At 58.2% G+C, this 19,055-nt stretch overlaps 1 protein-coding gene across 1 annotated transcript; it reads right to left on the bottom strand.

The window, feature by feature from the left end:
* Positions 1–900: 900 nt before the first annotated feature.
* On the bottom strand, positions 901–9,790 carry SLC6A8 (solute carrier family 6 member 8). The gene is made up of 13 exons (XM_081044054.1): positions 9,414–9,790; positions 7,650–7,781; positions 6,402–6,651; positions 5,811–5,943; positions 4,716–4,850; positions 4,530–4,633; positions 4,312–4,436; positions 3,619–3,731; positions 3,389–3,526; positions 3,195–3,297; positions 3,003–3,103; positions 2,757–2,927; positions 901–2,417 (listed from the first exon to the last, which is right to left on the bottom strand). Exons 1-13 carry the CDS (start codon positions 9,673–9,675, stop codon positions 2,277–2,279), a joined length of 1,908 nt encoding a protein of 635 aa, XP_080900180.1. The 5' UTR covers positions 9,676–9,790; the 3' UTR covers positions 901–2,276.
* Positions 9,791–19,055: the final 9,265 nt, after the last annotated feature.

Genomic DNA, 19,055 nt, shown 5'->3' on the forward strand with positions numbered 1-19,055 from the left:
GCCCCCCGGGGGGTGTCCTCACACACGGTCCAGGATCAGCTCAGCACTCTCGAGGTCCCTCCCACGCTGCTGGCCACCCCTTCTGTCTCCACCGTCCGCTCCCCCTCTTCTCTGTTGCCTCTGAGTGTCTCAGGGCTGCAGGGTTCAGCGCTTGGGTGGCTTCTCCCTCTCCATCCACTCGGCCGCCCCTGCCGAGCTCGTCCAGGTGCAGGGACCCCAGGGCCATCTTTATGTGCTGAGAACTTCCAAGTCCTCTCTCCAGTCCTGACTTTCCAGAAATGTAGATCCCTTTTCTAGCTGCTGTGTAGAGAGGTCTCCTCTCAGATGACACCACCATCCCCTCCAAATTTCCTCATCTGCCCGGCATAGGGCCTGGCAATGCCACCCTTTAAGGTTCTCATGCTCAGTCTCAGTTCTGCCTTGCAAACTGGTCTCTCATCCGAAGATTTCTCTCCTGCCCTGTAAGAGTCCTGATCCCGCGATCACCTTCCCCGGGGCTCTGCTGCAGCCTCCTCTCTGGCCTCCCCACCTCGTCTGGCACTCGCTGCCTGCATCTTGGAAAGTCACCTGTTCAGGGTGGCATTTAGGCAGTCATTGGAAAGTCTCTATATTCGTGACTTCGTACCTTCCATGACCTCAAACCCACCTGCCCTGCTCCGTGTTCCTCTTTCCCATACTGTTGTCCTTTCTCCCCAAGTATGTCAGCTCCGTGGGGAAAAGGCTTTCTGCCGCTGCCTCCCCTGCTCTATTTTCTCCAGGTCCTGGAACAGCGTGGGGGCACACACCCTCAGAACAAATACTTGCCCCAGGAAGCAGCTCTAGGTGGGGAGGCCTCCCTGAAAACCTCCAGTCCCATCTCCCTCCCCCCCCACACCCAGACAAGCAGAGGTGGAGCAGGAGCCAGCTTTGGAAAATGACATGTTTTTATTGCTATGTTTGCAGTGGCTTTTAGCACAGTAAGAACGTCCCCGCTGCCCCCACCCCCTCACCCAGCCTCATCTGTCCAGCTGATGACAGGGTGCGGGGGTCAACTTTCTAGGGTCCACCCGGCTGTCTCGGGATTGGAGTGACCAAGGTGGGTAAGTAAAGCCGCTACACGGAAGACTTGAGATGTGGCAAGTGCATCAGCCTTAAGCTGGCAGGTGGGAGGGAAGCCCCGATCCCTTTCCTGGCTGGTGCCCACCTCAGACCCCTGCCGTTGTGCCCAGCCCAGGGGGCAGGGTGTCGGCAAGCTTGAGCATGCCAGGTGAGCAGCCCCAGATCCCTGGGACACAACACCGCATCTGCTCACCCCCAACGACTTGTGGGCAAAGGGGCTATGTGCACACCCCTCCAAGGCCCCTCCCGTGTACTTGTCCACCCACCCGGGGCCGGGGACTACACACGCACACCCACGCGACAGACTCGCACACTCGACAGCTCGAAGCTCTTGTTTTGCCTATGAAAATTAGATCTATAAAGTCACACTCCTTGGCTGGGGCAGAGGAATAAGGAAGGGCCGAAAGGGACCGGGACAGGCAAAGAGAGGGGTCTGGGGTCTGTTTTCTCTTTAGAAATATACAAGCGGAAAAATCTCTCAAGTTTTTATAAAATGTGCAAAATACAAGCCTCATTTGCCCACAGGCACAGTTTCCACCTGGTAGTCCCCTTTGCTAAGAGATAGAGATCTATATATTCCCTACATACTCACGCACACACGCACTCGTACACAAGCTCACACGATTGATATTGGTGGCAATTGGCGCAGGAACCAGAAGGTTCCATTGCTGGCTGGCTCTCGAAGCTTCTAGAGTAGGGATGGGGAGAGGGGTCTAGCCCAGTTGAAATATTCACCTTGGTTCCACTGACCCTCCCTCACCTTCCTCCTCCTCTCTCCTGTTCTGTTCCCCAAGCTGCCACTGCTGCCTCTGGAGTGAGGGGGCCCCCCAAGGGTGTGTTGGGCGGAGCCTGGAGAGGCAGGCAAGGGTGGGCAGGGCGTGGCATCGGCAGCGGGCACTAAGGGGAGGGCAGGTGGCAGGGCCTGGGAAGCAGCGTGAGCACCAGCTTGGTTGGGGGGGGAGGCATCTATTTTTGGTGGGTTGTGATATTTTTGGCATTTTATTAAAAATGGAAAAAAGTTATTTTAGTTATAAGCACTCGTGGTGCTTCCTCCCCTCCCCCCCAGGCAGACCCCAAAAGTGTCAGGGAAAGGCAAGCCCCTGGAGAGGGTGGGGGGGCTAAAGCAGGGGCTGCTATGGCTACAAGAGGGAGAGCTGGCATTGGGAGCCAGCTGCCTGTCACATGACGCTCTCTACCACCACCACCTTGCTGCTCTCGGCCACTGGGGTCAGGGTGGTCAGGCCCCTGACGTCCGAGTCCTGAGCTCTGTACTCCAAGTGGTGGAGGCCCCAGACAGGCTGCGTCAGGTGCTGCCAGCGCTGCAGGAGAGAGGGACATGGTGAGCCCCCGGGGAGGGGCACCTGCTTGTCCTTGGCCTCTTTCCACTCCCGCCACCTGCCACCAACTCGGCCCAGGGCTGGCTGCTCTTCCTGGGACACTGACCAGGCCCCACTTGCTGCACCATGGAGATGGTTGTGTGGTTGTGAGAATGGAAGCTAATGACAAGCCTCTCCTCCCCCTTCCATGGCCCTGGAGGGCCAGCTTTCCTGCCATCCAGCCCTGTCTGAGCTGGCGGCCCCAGGCTTCTGGCACAATGGCCCGTCCCTGTGGGCAGGCAGTCTGGAGGTAAGGCCCTGACCCAACAGAAGGGAACTAACCTCAGCCATGGTCCCCTTGGCCATGAGGAGGCAGCCCAGCAGGTGGAGGGGCACGCACAGCATGGAGGAGAGCGCGAGGCCCCAGCCCATGGCCTCACCCCACCACGGGTACACGTAGGTGTTATTGTAGACCAGTGGCTTGGAGTACACGGCGTTGAAGACAAAGATGCCCTGTGGGGTGAATTGGAGCTCAGCCATTGGCCTGTGGCACCTAGCCCGGTCTAGCCCAGCCTGCCTAACCCTTACCATGCAGACCAGCGGGGTGAAGAAGGACCAGCACCATTTCATCCAGGGGCAAGGCCGGTACCCAATCATGCAGGCCACGTCGTCCATGAAGCGGTCAGCTCCTGGGGTGAGGTGAGGCAGGAGGGCCGGAGCTGGAGACCCGCCACCCCTGCCCCACGCCGTGGCCCCCCTCGCCCCTCAGCCCAGACCTACCGTACACCCAGGCCACCACCACACACTCCCAGAAGGCCTGCCAGAGTAGGGTTGTGCCACTGGCTGAGTAGTAGTCAAAGAGCTGGAAGACGTACATCCCGCCCTGGGGACAGAGCCAGGTCAGGGCAGGTGGCGGATGGCAGCGGGGGGGGGGGGGGGGAGCCCGAGGCAGCCTCCACCCTGCCCCCACTCACATCAGTCACCATGGAGAGGTCGATCACAAAGCAGAGAGCACAGCAGAGGGCCACGGAGATCTCCCTTTGGAAACGGAAGTAGTAGGAGGCCGGCAGGAGGTCGAGCAGGCCTGTGATGAAGCCTTCCACACCTACAAACTGTGGCCAGGCGCTCAGGCCGCGCCTCTTGCCCACCCCACCCCGGCCCCTACCCCTGCCCAGCCCCTCTGTCCTACCCCTCCCCTGCAAACCTGGCTGTCGAGACCTAGCAGCAGCAGCATGAAGAAGAACAGGGCAGCCCAAAGTGGTGCCACGGGCATCAGCGTGACGGCCCGGGGGTAGGCGATGAAGGCCAGGCCAGGCCCTGCGGGCGAAGGCACAGCATGTGGACACCTGTGGTCTGTGCTCATGTGCTGTCCCCCCACCCCTGCCCTGTGCTACCAGAATAGTGGAGGACGCCAGGACACCCCATGGCCAAGGGCCTTTCCTCTCGTCAAAGCACTGCTGGGCCACTCAAGCCCCTGTGGGTGTCCCATACCGGGCGCTGGAAGAATCCTGCAGGCCCTCGGCAGACCTCCACCCATAAGAGTGGGGTGTGTGCTTTGGCGTTCTGGTCACTCTAGACCCCGGGAAGGCCTTCCTTTCCCTCTGCAACACTCTGGCAAATGTGAGAACGTACCCCGAGGCCCCTGGGGAAGAATGGCCAGGGGCTTCAGGCTCCACGTGGCCTGGCCCACGAGGGCTTCAGCCCTGGGCTGGCTGAAACAGCTGTGCCTTCCTTGCAGCTGCTATCCAGGCCTGCCTCTGGCCCAGAGCGACGTGACAAGTTGAGTTTGAATTCTCTCATTTCTCAGAATGTCTATTTGCATGTGCATTTTTATACATGGCACGTGAGGACAGCAGCTGCTGCTCCAGAGGCCAGGCTGGGGCCCAGGGGTCTTTACCTGACTCTGCCACCTTGGAGATGTGCACGCCCTGCTCTGCAGCCATGAAACCCAGGATGGAGAAGACCACAAAGCCAGCGAAGAAGCTGGTCCCGCTGTTGATGAGCGCGAGGATGATGGCATCCCTGGGGACACAGGAGACCATGGGGGCTGGTTAGGATGCCTGCTTGCTGCCCACGGGTGGGCAGGGCAGGGCAGGGCAGGGCAGGGGTGCTTACTTGTAGCAGTTGTTGTTGAAGCGATTGTAGCTGCCCAGGGCTGTGAGGGCGCCCAGGCCAATGGCATAAGAGAAGAAAATCTGGGTGCCGGCATCTATCCATACCTGGACATGGGCCAGGGAAGAGTACGTGTGAAGTGTCCTGTTGGGCTGGTTCCCCGTATACACCCCACCGCCTCCACCTCACCTGAGGCGACCCCAGCTTGGACCAGTCAGGCTTCAGATAGTAGACGATGCCATCCAGGGCGCCAGGCAGCAGCACTCCACGCACGAGCAGCACAACAAGGACCACATAGGGGAACGTAGCAGTGAAGTACACGATCTGGAGGGCGAGGGTGCTCAGAGGGGACCTACAGCACCCACCTCTCCTTAGAAGCCCCCAGCATGGGCAGCCTGAGAAGAGCAGGCCACGTCACCCCCACTGGACAGTGTGGTCAGAGGTCAGGAGGGAGGCCAGGGGGAAGAGCCCCCTCATCCTCCTCAGAGCCAGGGCTCCTCCCAAAGGAAGCCAGGTGCTCCTCTGGGGCACCAGCACCCCATGGGAAGCACATGTAACCTGAGAGGGAGGACAGAGGCAGGGCCCGTCCCTGGGCCAGGAGTGGGACATCAGCCTGGAGGCAGGCCCTACACCTCCCGTGTCTGACTCGAGATTATCCTATGCAGAGAGGTGGGGTCGTCGGTAGCTGGGATTAGAAGTGGGCCAGCCAGAGACAGAGACAAGAGTGACACGGAAGGCACAGGCGTCTGTCTCGCGCCCAATGGGGCCGCCAGCTCAGGAAGCGGCTACTCTGTGGACCCTGCTGGGAATGTGCCAGCCTTCCTGGGACCTGGCCACGGCACTCGGCCCTTGGCACACTGTCTTCTTACGCTTCTGTTTACACATTCTTCTCCCGAACCTGACAGGCAGCTTCTGGGGAAGGCATGTGTCTACACTCCCGCCTGGGCCAGTCGGGGGACAGAGAGGGCCATAGGAGAGGTCCCCCCAGACCGTCCAAACACACTCAGGTAGTGAGTGAGGAATAGGAAGGAATGGGGATGGAGGGTGGGGATGAGGACCCCTGACACAGGGAAAGGGCAGCTGCTGCCTGGGTCCCTCACCCTGGGGAGGGAAGGCGGCTGGGCCTGGATTTGGAGGCTGGGAGGACTGTGCAGCCATGGGGTGGGGATCAAGTGGCATGGGTTGAAGTACCCGCCGCCTCCTCGGGCACAGACCCCGGTCCGGTCACCACCCGGTGCAACACTGGTTCCCGGCAGACACCCCCCCCACCGCCTCCAGCTGTACCTTTCCTGTTGACTTGACCCCCTTCCAGACACAGAAGTAGACCAGCACCCAGCAGGCCAGCAGACATAGGGTCACCTCCCAGTTGAGGGCCCCTGGCACCTCCAGCCCCCTGGAGAGCCGTAAGACTTTCCTCCTGGGGGAGGAAGAGCCCATGAGGGCTGTGCCAGCAGAGAGCAAAGCGACTAGGAGCTGTTCCAGGGGTGGTGCTCCCCCTCCTGCAGCCCTTCTGTCCAGCTGGTCCCTCCTCAGCACCTGGGCTGGGCCCCGGCCCAAGCCTGCCGCCTGGAGGCATCACAGAGTATGTGCCTGGCGCCCAGGAGTCCCTGGGCAGAGGCGGTGGGGCTGGCAGCCATCCCCCTCCCCCAGGCTGGCTGGCACCACAGAGTGACGGTGCCCAGAGTGAGAAATGGTGCTGATGGAGCAAGGCCCATACTTCCCGGCTCCCACCAGGACTAGGCTGAGGGGTCTCTCCCTAGGGCAGGCAGGGCCCAGGACTGACTCCTGCTGCGAATCCCCCCATGCAGACTCGGGCCACCTCTGGAGCCCAGAGAGAGGGGCGGGCCCGGCCTGGCCCACAAGCGCCTGACTCACTCCCAGAACTCGATGACGGGGGACCGGCGGTCAGCAAGCTGGTCACATGTGAGGTTGGCCAGGCTGGCATTGGCACAGTCTTCGTGGTGGAATATCTCCACGCAGTCAGGAGTGTTCCAGGTATGGCCGCACGTGGCCCAGGGCAGCGTGGTGGTGAAGGACTTCACCAGGTAGTAGAAGCCCCAGGCCAGCACCATGATGTAGTAGGTGTTGCAATAGAAGACGATCACCATGGAGGCGTAACCCAGGCCTAGGAACAGGGCAGTTTTGGTGCAGAGTCTTCTCTGGCCTGCTCCCGGCATCTGCCGTCCTCCCCCTCCCCACCATCCATCCATCACACTAGGTCCTTCTCTGTCACGCTCTTGACCAAGCCTCTGGACTCTCCCTTGGGCAAGTGTCCCAATACTGGGCTAACTCCCCAATATGTCCCTGGCCAAACGTTAGCCCCTGCTCATGGCTTCGCCTCCTGCAGCCTCCTGAGACCCGAGGCAGAGCCCCTTCCACCCTGCCCCCATCTGAGCGTTAAGTCCCATCAACTCCCTAGCCTCACACACCTTTCCCCTTCTCTTGGGTCTCACTGCCACCACAGCAGTTGAAGGAGGGCCAAGCCTCCATCTGGTCCCCCGTAGCCTTCGGTACTCGGCAGCTTGGGGGACTTTCTGGTGAGCTGGGGAACTGTGGGAGTCAGTCCCCTTCTAAGCGGGCAACCTCAGCCAAGCATTTTACCTCTCTGTGTTCCAGCCTCTCAGGGACACTAAAACCTTCCTCCCAAGGCCTTGAGAGATGATAGGGGAATACTGCCCCCATACAGAAGGGGCTCTAAGGTGATCTCTGCCATTATTAGCTCTTCCCTTTAGATCTGAACTTTCGAAGGCTCCCATATAAACTTGGTCCTCTAGCCTTGGGAAAGCTCGCCCGGGGCAGCTTCTCCAGCCATCGTCTCTCGCACCCAGCCACTCTCCACTCAGCCCCAGGGAGCCAAGTGTGGTTGACAGGGTCTGTCCCTAGCCCTGCTGGGCCTGGGTGTCCTCACCCTGGTGGAGGGATCCAATCCCCTACTCTAGCCGCAGCCTGCCCAAGGTCATGGGCGGTCTCCCGCCATGATCTCCAGCTTCCCCTTCCTGACTGGGGGGGTGGTCCATCAGTGGGTCGAGATTTCTCAAGTGGGTGTCAGCCTTGCCCCACCCGTGGGAAAGGGGAGGGGACCCTGAGGGAGAGAGTGAGAGGGACTGGCCCAAGGCTGCTCACCTTTGAACAGGGGGCAGATGTTCCAGACGTTGATGCTGCCGGCCTTCATGAACTGGCCCAGCGAGATCTCCAAGAAGAAAATGGGGATTCCTCCGATCAGGGCGATCAGGACGTAGGGAATAAGGAACACACCTGAGGGAGGACACACAGGCCGAGGATTTGACGCAAACCCCCAGCCAGGCTGTGCAGGCCCAGCGCAGTTTTCAGAAGCCTTGGGAGGCTGGGGTGGAGCCTCGGCTCCAGGCTCCACCCAAGCTCCATCATAACTTCCCACTGAGTGAATCAGTGCAGGGGGTGGCCACTGACTCACAGGCCCCAGGTGAACGGCCCTGGGGGGTGGAGTATTGAAGGGGTGCTGTGGCCCATTTCCCTGGGCTGGCGGGGGCGGGGGGGCGGTGGTTCCTATGCCCACAAGGCTTCTGCCTCCACAATCATCTAGGGTGACCTAACGGGCGTGGAGGATGCACGTGCTTGCACACACAAGCCATCCCTCATGTCGCAGTTCCACATTTGCCAGGCAGCACAGGAAGGAAAGGCGGCGAGGGCATGTGTGTGCATGTGCATGTGCGCTATGGCTGGCGCTCAGGCCCAGAGGCCTACCTGGCTTGGGAGAGGGTAGGGAGCCCCTGCCTTCCCTGCACCTACAAGCTCTCCTACAAGTGCGAAGGTCCAGGGAAGAGGGTGGGTGGGTGGCAGTCCTCTGCCAGTGGACTTGGGGGTGGTGGTGTCTGAAGGTGTCAGTGAGCTACGACAGACATTGTAGGGGAGGCCACCCGGTTCTGGAAGCAGCACGCAGGGCAGGGCCAGAGACCACAGGCCTGGGGCGGGGGGAGCTGGGCCCCAGTAGACCCCTATGCACTCCCCCCTACTCCACAGGTCCTCTCCCCTTGCCCCTGGCTCAACTGTCTCCACTACTCAGAAGCTGGGCTTCTCAGCAACTTGCCTGGCTCTTGGCCCCAGCATCCTTCTTGTGTATGACCTTGGGCAAAGGCTTTCACCCTGGGCCTCAGTTTCCCACCTATCACCCAGTCACCATGGCTTTCCACCAACCCTGGTGCTGCTTTACAGTCACAGGACTCGCGTGCCCATGGTTGTTGCTAAGCTGGGTTGGGGCACTCAAGTGGGCATGGGGTGTGTATGCAGTGTGTCCAGCGGCGGCGCCGGGCGGCCCAGGCCGCAGGCTTCCCAAGCCTGGCTCAGGCACCCAGTGTTCCAGGCCCAGGCTAGAGGGGAGGGTGGGGAAGGGAGGGCAGGGGAGAGAGGGGAAGGGAAGAGAGAGGAGCTGGGGAAGGGAAGGGAGGGGAAGGGAGGGGAGGGGGAGGGACAGAGTGGCCCATTGTGTGTGTGTGTGTTCGTGTGTGCACACGTGGGGGGCCCACACAATGTGCCACTTGTGTGTCTGACTGGCGGGGGCAGCCAGGGCTCCTCACCTCTGGGAGCCCCCCCAGGGGGCAGGCTTCGCCTTCCCACCTCAGTGGCCAATCCCGGAGCTCCGGGAGTCTGGGGAGGCAGCCCCGCGGCTTGGGCCGGAGGCTCCCTGGCTCCCTCCCCCCACACACTGCCAGGCACATGACCAGCCAGGGGGTGGACGCCGCCAGGCTGGGCAACCGAGCGGCCACTGCTGGCGAGGGGTGGCCCTGGCCCCGACCACCCTGGGGGCTTTCCCCACCCTCTGGACTTCGCCCTTACGCCCCTGTGGGGCGCGCAGTGGGGCCCGCGGCGGGCAGGGGAGGGTCCACGGCGCGTAGGAGCGGGGGCGCTCACCTCCGCCGTTCTTGTAGCACAGGTAGGGGAAGCGCCACACGTTGCCCAGGCCCACGGCGAAGCCCACGCACGACATGATGAAGTCCATCTGGCGCGTCCAGGTCTCGCGCGGCGGCACGGCCAGGCGGCCGCCGGGCGCCCCCAGGCCCGCGGGGCCATCGCCCTTGGCCGGGGCCCCGTCGGGCCCGGGCGCGATGAGGGGGCCCTTCTTGTCGTCCCCGGACACGCTGTAGATGCCGTTCTCGGCGCTCTTCTTCGCCATGGCCCCGGCTGGCGGCGCAGCCGGGCCGGGCCGGGGTGCGGGCGGCGGGGAGCGCCGGCGGCTCGGGGGCCCCGAAGGCGCGGGCCGGCCGGGGGCCGGTGGCGGCCGGGCCGGGGTCGGGGCGGCGGGCGGGCGGGCGGCGGGCGGGGTGCGGGGCGGACGGGCGGCGCGGTCAGAAGCAGTCCACGAAGCACTTGAAAGTGAGCCTGAAGAATCTCATGTGTGTCGGGGGCCCGGGGGCGCGCGGGCGGCGGCGGGGCCCGGCCGGGCGGCGGCGGCTCCCGAGGCTCCTGCCCGCGGCTCGGGCGGCGGCGGTGGCGGCGGCTCGCCCGGCCCGAGGCTCAGCCTAGCGGTGCGCGGGAGACATTGGGCGCCCACTGTCTGCAAGCAGCGGCCGGAGCAGGGGCTTATGGCCCGCGCCCCCCGCCCCGGCCCGGACTCGCGCGACTGCCTGGCTCGCCCGCGGCTCCGGCGGCGGCGACTCCGGCTCTGGCGGCGGCGGCTGCGGCCCGGGCGTTCTCGCCCCTCCTTCCCGGCGGCGGCGGCTCCAGCCGCTCTCTGGGCCGCGGCGGGCTCAGCGACTCGCCACCGCGCTCCGATCGTCCCTCTCCTCCCCGGCCTGACCGGCTGCCGCTTAAGAACAGACTCCGCGGTGATGTCACCGTCGCCCCACCCCCACGACTGGGCCGCTCCCCCTCCCCCTCCTCCATCTTTCCCTCCCTCCCGCCCTCCCCATCACTCCGCCTACCTCCTCCCGCCCTCCTCCCGAGGACGAGACGCCGCTCCTGCGGGAAGCAGGATGGCTGCTACCTGGGGCGCCCGCCAGCATCTCCTCCCTAGGGGCCAAACCGCCCCAGACCCCAGGTTAATCTGGGCCTAGTGCCGGCCCAGATCGCCCCTCGTATCCTGCCCTTCCCGGCTGTAGGACAGCCGCTTCCCTGGCTGCCTTCCAGCCATCCTTGGTCCCCTCTCTCCTTCTCCCCCTTCTTCCAGCCTGTACCATCTCTGGCCCCTCTCTGACTCCCGGCTGGGGGCTGGGCCAGTGTTGAGCACCAGAGGGGGTGCAGGGTGCTTTGCCCTCCTGAAGGGCTGGGCCCAGCTGGCCAGCAAGGGAAAGGCTGGGGGTGGGAATGTCTGCCTGCAGGTGTGCTCTTAGGTTTTGCCACAGCTACCACCCTGCTTCCTCTGGGCATTCAGCCTTTCCCAAGGGGTGCAGCCCTGGAAGGTGGAAGTCAAGGTCCCAGCTCTTGGGGTGACTGATCTCTGTGAGTCTTCTAAGGGGCAGAGGGGAGCCCGCCTAGCTGAGGCACAAGTCTACACAATTTCACCAAGGTGGGTGTCATAGGGAACCCCGCTGCCCCGACCCCTGCCAGACCCAATGAAGACACAGACAGGAATTGGGTAAGGCTGCCCCCTGGTGCCTACTGGGTGCACAGACCCTTCCCCAAAGGCCTCAGCTGGGAGGTCCTAGCTCCCCACTCTTGGCACTCTTCTCCCTGGGGACCTCCAGGCCTTCCCAGCAAGAGCAAGGTTGTTCAGCTGCCTTTCCACTGGCAGCTGAGCAGCCTGTTTGGAATTTTCCAGGGCCAAGAACAGCCATGGGGTGGGAAAGGAAGGGATCGTTGTCCTGACCGAATATGTGAAGTGTCCATTGCCCCCCACCCCAAGTCCCAGGCTCCCTGATGACTGTGCTGCAGTCCCCAGATGGCTTATCCCGTTAAGCTAAACGCTCAGCCATCCAGCGGCTTTAGGAAGAAAAGCAGTTCCGGTCAGAGCCAGATTGAGCCTGCTAGGTGAGGGAGGGGCAGCATCTCCACCCAGGCTGGCTGGAGGAGCCTCAAGAGGCATGTGGGGGGACCCAGGGGGCTTGGGGACCCTTGAGGTGGCACTGCTCGTCAGAAGACCCTAACTTGAGTCTTCTCTGGCCCAGCCTAGGACTAAAGCTGGTCTGGAGACAAATAAGTGCCCATAGATGGCCTGGAGCAGCAGGCCCCCTGGGTGAGGGCAGCTTCTGATGGGGAGATGTGAGCAGAGGCCAGACAGTGCAGGGAGAAGCAAGGGGAAGTGAGGACGCGTCTGCATGCAGGTGACTCTTTCAAGAACTGAAGATCATGCTTGGCCGAGGAGTGTGGTGGGGAGAGAAAGCAATAGCTGGGGAAGGACGTGGGTGAGCTGATGGCACATGGGGAAAGTGGCCTGAGAGGGAGGTGGCCTGGCTGAAGGTGGCTGCTGACAATGGCCTGTGTGAGCTCTGGGATTCTTGGGGCCCAGGCTCCCACTGCTCTAGGTTGCGGCCTTCAAAGGGTATCTCCCATGTTGGAGCCGGGACTAACACATCTGGGAGGTGCAGCAGGCCCCCGACAGGGCCACATCTCCCGTCCTCCTCCTCCTCCCCCAGTCTACCCCCCCCCAGTTCTCCTGGACCCCACAGTGGCCTCTTCCTCGAGGCCCATGCATTGCATGCTTCTCTCAGCAGCACCGATCAGACCAGTGCCTCCCTGTCTGCTCTTCTTTGGGCTTTTCTCCATACTAGGGATCAAGCTCAATTCCTCTCCAAGGCTACAAGATTGGGCACCAGCTGGCCCACGGGCTCCCCAGCACTGAAGGGCAGCCGTCCATGCCCTCCCTGCCCTCCCTGCCCTTGGCCCATGCTAGGGCCCACTGCCTGGGGTGCCTCTTCTTTGTTGACCTCCCTCTGATCCTGTAGGATTCAGCTCAGCTGCCACCTGTCCCAGGAGGCTAAAGAGGCAGGCAAGGGAGCCCTTGAACCCGAACCCGAACCTGCACGTCCTCCCTCACCCAGCCAGGGCAGCTGGGCTTGTGAGGTGGTAGAAGTTCATGAATCCACCCTTGCCTCTGGTTGGATGATTAAGAGGGAGTTTCCTGAAGTGGGAGCTGGAGGCTGGAATGCTGACCTCTGATGTGCTGATCCTTGCAGCCTGGGGGAAGTGTTTCAGCTGATAGGGATAGCTACAATATTCCAGGGGCAGCTCATCAGGGGTGCTGGGCACTCAAGGGGAACAAAGGCTGAGGGATTTCCAGCCCATGGGTTCTCAGGGCTTTGCGAAGGTGTATCTTGCACTCCTCACTGGGGACAGCAGCTGCTGGGGAGGACGCCCCAGGACCCCAGCTGAGGGCCAGGAAGCTGTCCCTGGCAGCCCCATCTAAGCCTCCACCTGTCCTGCCAGGTCCTTGTGTCCACGGACCTTCAAGGCTGTTTCCGGAGCACGTGCAGGAGGGGATGGGGGTGGAACTCACCCAGGAGTTCCTGGGTGAGAAGCAAAGTGTTCCCCAGGCAGCAGCCACGGTGGGCAGCCTTTCAGAGGCCAGTTAGGCAGTGGGGGGGTGTTGGAGAAGGAGCCAGGAAGAGGTGGGGAGGGAGGGAGCGCTGGAAGGGGGCCTCCCATTGTCCAGGGATGCTTGGGAATTGGACCCACTGCTCACAAACGACGGGTGCAGACCCCACCGGGTGGGTGGCACAGTGGGCTGGATGGGAGGGCGCCCAGCCCTGGGGCAACCAGTTAACCTGAGAGGACCTCAGCAGCTGGACAGGGGTGTGCCTCCTCTGCGGGAGGCTGTGGCTACAAGGAGCTCTGGAATTAGAATTAGCTGGGAACAAAGGGAAGGCTGGAGTCCACCTTGAAGGGCTTTGTGCTTCGAACAGCTGGGGAAGGGAGGATGGCGCCAGGACCCCCACCCGGGGCTGGGGGTGACGAGGGGGCAACCTGACCCCCCCCACCCCTGCACAGCACCCCTTGCTGTGCTTATCCACACAGACCTGGAGAGGATTGTAATATTTGGTTTTATTTGAAATAAACTTGTAACAAAATTTCTGAATCGTTTTAGATGTTGTGGGGACAGAGGCAGGAGTGCAGTTTCCAGGCTCTCGGGCCTCACATGGAAAGTGCTGGCTCAGGTAGTAAATGGCCGTCAACTGTGATTGGCTGGCCATCAGCTGTGGCTAGTTGGCTGTCAGCTGTAACCAGTGAGCCATTGGCCACTAATATAACTGCGGTGGCTACGCTAGTAGCAAATGGGGGCTAGCAAGAGCGGATTGCAGTTAGAATGGCGGATTGTGGACAGTGTGGCTCCAGCTCCAGTGAGAGTATAGTGCCGCCAGCGAGACTACAGTGGTGTGACTCCCCTACCTGTGGCTCCGTGGGTGTTCCTTTTTGGCCTCACCATGTCCTGCGTGCTTATGTGCGGAGCGGGACCAGAGGCCCCGCAGGCCACCCCGCACGACAGATGTACAGATTGCAGGGCCAGTAGGGAGAGTTCCCACACAGCCACACCTGACAGTCTGCATTGGCGTGGTACGTTTGTTACAATGATCAGCCACGATGGTACATTGAGATGAGCTCAAGTCTGCTGACTTGTGCAGGGTTCCTTCGCTGGACCCTCAGGTCCTTTTCGTGGATCCCACACTGCATTCGTCTTGCTAGGAATCTAAGGAGACGTAATGACGAATCATATCTCCTTAGATTCCTCTTGGCTGTGACTGTCCTCTCAGACAGGGGACTGCTCCTTGGGGATTTGCTGGCTGTTTCTGTCCTGAGTAGATGGGGTGATGGCTATGGAAAGGAGGACCACGGAGGTGAAGCGCCCTCCCATCACATCCTAGCAAGGTGCCATGCACTCAGCATGACTGCCACTGTCCATGTCAATCTTGCTCACCTAGCTGACGTCAAGTTTGCTCATCAGTTGTCTCCACTTTCAATGTAATTCGCTCCCCTTTGCAGCCTGTCCTCTTTGGACCAAAGTCACCATTTGCAGCCCAGAGTTGAGGACGGGGGTAACATTTGCCCTTGGGGGTTGGGCAAGTACCTATATCAATTATTTGGAATTCTCTGTACAGAGCTTGTCTCTTCTCCCCCATTTATTTATTATTTAATCACCTATTTATAACTGGATATTTATTTTATACTTTTGGTTATAATCCAATACTACTCTGTTTATTTTGTTGCTCAAATTGTTCCAGCTTGGCCATTGGGAGCTCTTTCAGTTGGCTTCTGCATGTCTGTCGTACCCCATCATTGTGTGTGTGTGTGTGTGTGAGAGAGAGAGGCGGGGTAGGGGAGGGGAGAGGAGGGGAGGGGAGGCGAGGCGAGGCGAGGAGAGGAGAGGAGAGGAGAGGAGAGGAGAGGAGAGGAGAGGCGAGGCGAGGCGAGGCGAGGCGAGACTTCCTTGCTTTCTGGCACTACAAGGAGCTTCAGACTCATCTTGTCTGTTTCCTGCCCCAGGCCTAGAATCAGCCATTTCTCCAAAGAGCCCTTTATTGGAGAACGGTATTAGAAACCAAGATCTAGTGTACTCATTGTTTCTGAGGTGTGATTGCTTGTAGGCCCTCTCAGCTGGCAGCAAGAAAATTTATCTATATACTAAGCTATGTATATACCCATATCTACAGACATTCATATATATACACATATATATGTATTTCTTATACATACATACAGACGCATATATCTATATGCACCTGTATCTATATTAAGGTAAACATAAGTTCATCCTGATGTCTCCAGCTCTGATCTATCACCACATAGATCATTCTAGTACCTCCCCTTGCTTGTCTGTCTCTCCTCAGTTCAGCAGTGAAAAATCTGGCTCCCACCCTCTGCCCTCCTTTTACTTAATTGTCTAATTCCAGTGCACATGTAGAGTGGTTTCAGAATTGTTACCCCTTCCCCTTGTGGGGAATAACGTTGTCAACTAGAGCTCAGTGCCCACATGCTGTTCCTTTTGCCTTTGGTCTTACAGACCCCACTCATTTCCAAAGTGACTAGATCAGCCCCTTTCCCCTGACCCCCTTCAGGGAGGTGCTTCATACATTTGTAATACACGTACATTCTTTGGTCACAGTCCTCATTCCTTCCTGGGATCCCTCAATCTCCTGAAATATTATTTTTAGTTTTGCATGTGTTAAAATTCACTCTTTCTGCCATCTAGTTCTCTGGGTTTTGACATATGCAGAATGCCACATGTCCACCATTACAGCACCACACAGAGTAGTTTCATGGCCCTAAACACCCCCAGGCTTCCCTTGGTCAAACACTAACCCCTTCTTTCAAACCCCTGGCGACCACTGATCTGTCACTGTCTCTATAGTTTTGCTTTTCCTGGAATGTCATATAAATGGAATTGTAGAGTATGCAGTCTTTTCAGACTGGATTCTTTCACTTAGCAAAGCAATATATATTTAAGACTCACTCATTTCTTTCCATGGCTTCATAGCTCTTTCTTCTTTATCATTGAATAGTATTCTGTTGTCTGGATGGACCAAAATTTACCCTTTCACCTACTGAAGGGCATCTTGGTTGCTTCCACTGTTTGCTGATTATGAATAAAGCTGTGGTAAACATTCAGTAAAGCTGCAGGTTTTGTGTGGACGTAAGTTTTCAGCCCCTTTGGGTAAATACCCAGGAATGTTATTGCCAGATCTTATGGTAAGAGTACATTTCGTTTTTGTAAGAAACCACCAAACTCTTTTCTTGAGTGGCTGCCCCAGTTTGCATTCCCACCAACCATGGATGAGAGTTCCTGTTGTTCCACATCCTCACCAGTATTTGGTGTTATCGGTGTTCCAGATTTTGGCCAGCCTGATAGGTGTGTGGTGATATCTCGGTGTTTTCATTTGCAATTTCCTCATTCATATGCTGTGAGCATCTTTTCATTGCTTATTTTCTCTCTGTATTTCTTCTTCGGTGACATGTCTGCTCAGATCTTTTGCCCATTTTTTACTTGAGTTAACCCCCTTATTGTTGGGTTTTAAGAGTTCCGTGTATTCATATGTTTTGGATACCAGTCATTTATCAGATATCTATCAGGAAATGCAAAGGTTTCCCCCTCTCCCATGGCTTGTCTTCTCTTTCTCTTAACATTGTTGTTTGAAGAGCAAACATTTAAAATTTTGATAAAGTCCAATTTGTCATTTTTTTCTTTCATGAAGCACACTTTCCACTTTCCATATTGTATCTAAAAACTCATCACCAAGCCAAGGTAAGACAGATTTTCTCTTGTGTTTTCTTCTAGCAGTTTGGCATTTTACATTTAGGTCTATGATCCACTTTGAGTTAATTTTTTTAATAGATTTTATTGGGAAGGTGAACAGGACTTTATTGGGGAACAGTATGTACTTCCAGGACTTTTTTCCAAGTCAAGTTGCTGTCCTTTCAATCTTAGTTGTGGAGGGCGCAGCTCAGCTCCAGGTCCAGTTGCCATTGCTAGTGGCAGGGGGCGGAGCCCACCATCCCTTGTGGGAGTCGAACTGGCAACCTTGTGGTTGAGAGGATGCGCTCCAACCAACTGAGCCATCCGGGAGCTCAGCGGCAGCTCAGCTCAAGGTGCCGTGTTCAATCTTAGTTGCAGGGGGCGCTGCCCACCATACCTTGAGGGACTCGAGGAATCGAACTGGCAACCTTGTGGTTGAGAGCCCACTGGCCCATGTGGGAATCGAACCGGCAGCCTTCGGAGTTAGGAGCATGGAGCTCCAACTGCCTGAGCCACCGGGCCGGCCCTGAGTTAAGTTTTTTGTAAATGGTCTCCTGAAAGGATTTTGAAAAACTATCCATCACTTCCCAACACACACACACACACACTCACACAGACACACACATCCATTTTGAAGTTTACATTTATTAATGCAATATTTCAACAGATATTTAAATAGTTGTGAAGGGTGTAATTCAGGTATATTGTAAATACTAAGTTAAAACAAAAATTGTGATATCACTTTTTACACGAGGCCAATAGCATCGAAATCACCTGGTAAATTGATACCTATGTCCGTCTTAAACTCTGCGCCAGGCAGTTTGTTTGCTCAGGCTCACTTTGGAAGTGGGCCCTTTTATTCCTGCCTCCCCTTTTCGTCTGCTGCCCCTCAGAGAAGTCTCTGTGTGCCATCTCTTTTCACGTGGGTAGTCTTTTGTTACTTCTCACTCGTACTTCTCCAAAACACAAATGTATGTAAGTTACATTTCTTGTTATTGCCTGTGACCACAGGACTCTGATCATGTTTCTTCTGGGATAATCATCAAACGAGCAAGTGAGATGGGTTCCAGTCTGCGTCCAATAGGACTTACTGCCAGCATGAGGTGGCGCTCACTATCAGGCCCACTCCTCTTTTCTAAGCCCTAGGAAACCTTGTTCGCAGAGATGAGCAGTTGGGAGTGCAGCCTGTGCTGCCAAGTGCGGGGGGCTCCTGGAGCCTCCTTCAGTGAACTGGGAGGGGCAATTGAGAAAGGGTCGGGGGATAAGAACTGGAGGGGGCCTTCTCAGACTTACCGATTTTTGGACAGAGTACATGTGAAAGATGAGGTCAAGAAAGACGATTTAAAAAAACTTCTGCCTGCTCTGTGGACCCTCTTAAAGACTTTGTCTCTCATGCCAGGAGACCCCTGGAAGATGGATTCAGCAGGTCACTCCTGGACCCTGCGACTCCTTGGATTCCTACAGCTGTGGCCTGTGTAGACCTGTTCTTGTCAACAGCCAGGGCACCCATTCCCATCTCTGGTGAGGCCTGGACTCCCTGGGAGGGCCATCAGGACCGATGGAACTGGGTAGGAATCCACTCATTGTTGGATGAAGGATTGATTTCGGTCACCCAGCACTTATTTCCTGAGCACTTTCCCTAGGGTGGGTCAGCAGAGACCCTTTTTGGAAGTGGATGCTCTGGTGAGGAAAAGACACAGAAGGTGATTTTGCATTGATGGTTGTTCGGCAAACAGGGCGGGGCGGGGACGGACAGGGGAGGCCTGTTTGAAGGGGTGACATTTGAGCTGAGACCTGATGGAATGAGGGAGCAAGCCAAGCAGATATCTGAGTGGAGAGCATTCCTGGCAGAGAGGCAGTGAGTGCAAAGGCCCTGGGGCAGGTGCATGTTTGTGTGTTTGGGGCCATGTACGGTACACACCGCATGCAGGTTGTGTTGGAGGGCCACTTGGGAAGCCAGTGTAGCTGGAGTCGGCTGGAGCTACTTGAGCAAGTGGGAAAGTAGGTGGAGAGGGCCCAGAGAAGTGATGGGGAAGGGAAACTGATCATACAGAGTCCTCAGGCCACTGTAGGGTCTCATGCTTTGGAGTGACACGGAAAACCATGGGAGGCTTTGTAGCCCATGGATGACCGATCTCAAAGGGAATGGTCTGGCTGCTGGGTGGGGAAGAGACTGGGGTAGGGGAGGTTAAGGGTGTGTTCAGAGGACAGAGTGAGTCCAGTGAGGAGGCTGTGGTTGTCCTCCAACTGAGTGCTGATGGGGGCTCAGGCTCGACTGGCAGAAGTGGCAGGGCTGGGCTAGGGAAGGGATGCTGTTTTAGACCCAAGGGCCTGGACAGAGCAGAGACCTGAAGGCATGCAGAGAGCCTTGTCAACATGAGAGTGAAGAGACT

The sequence above is a fragment of the Rhinolophus hipposideros genome (genome assembly GCF_964194185.1).
Source record: "Rhinolophus hipposideros genome assembly, chromosome: X".
NCBI classification, from domain to species: domain Eukaryota; kingdom Metazoa; phylum Chordata; class Mammalia; order Chiroptera; family Rhinolophidae; genus Rhinolophus; species Rhinolophus hipposideros.

Excerpts from the sequence above, each read along its gene's own strand:
- SLC6A8 (XM_081044054.1), bottom strand. The coding sequence starts at position 9,675 with ATGGCGAAGAAGAGCGCCGAGAACGGCATCTACAGCGTGTCCGGGGAC. Across the intron at positions 4,437-4,529 it reads TTCAACAACAACTGCTACAA|GGATGCCATCATCCTCGCGC; the intron begins GTAAGCACCCCT and ends CTGTGTCCCCAG. Across the intron at positions 2,418-2,756 it reads CCAAGGGGACCATGGCTGAG|CGCTGGCAGCACCTGACGCA; the intron begins GTTAGTTCCCTT and ends TCTCTCCTGCAG.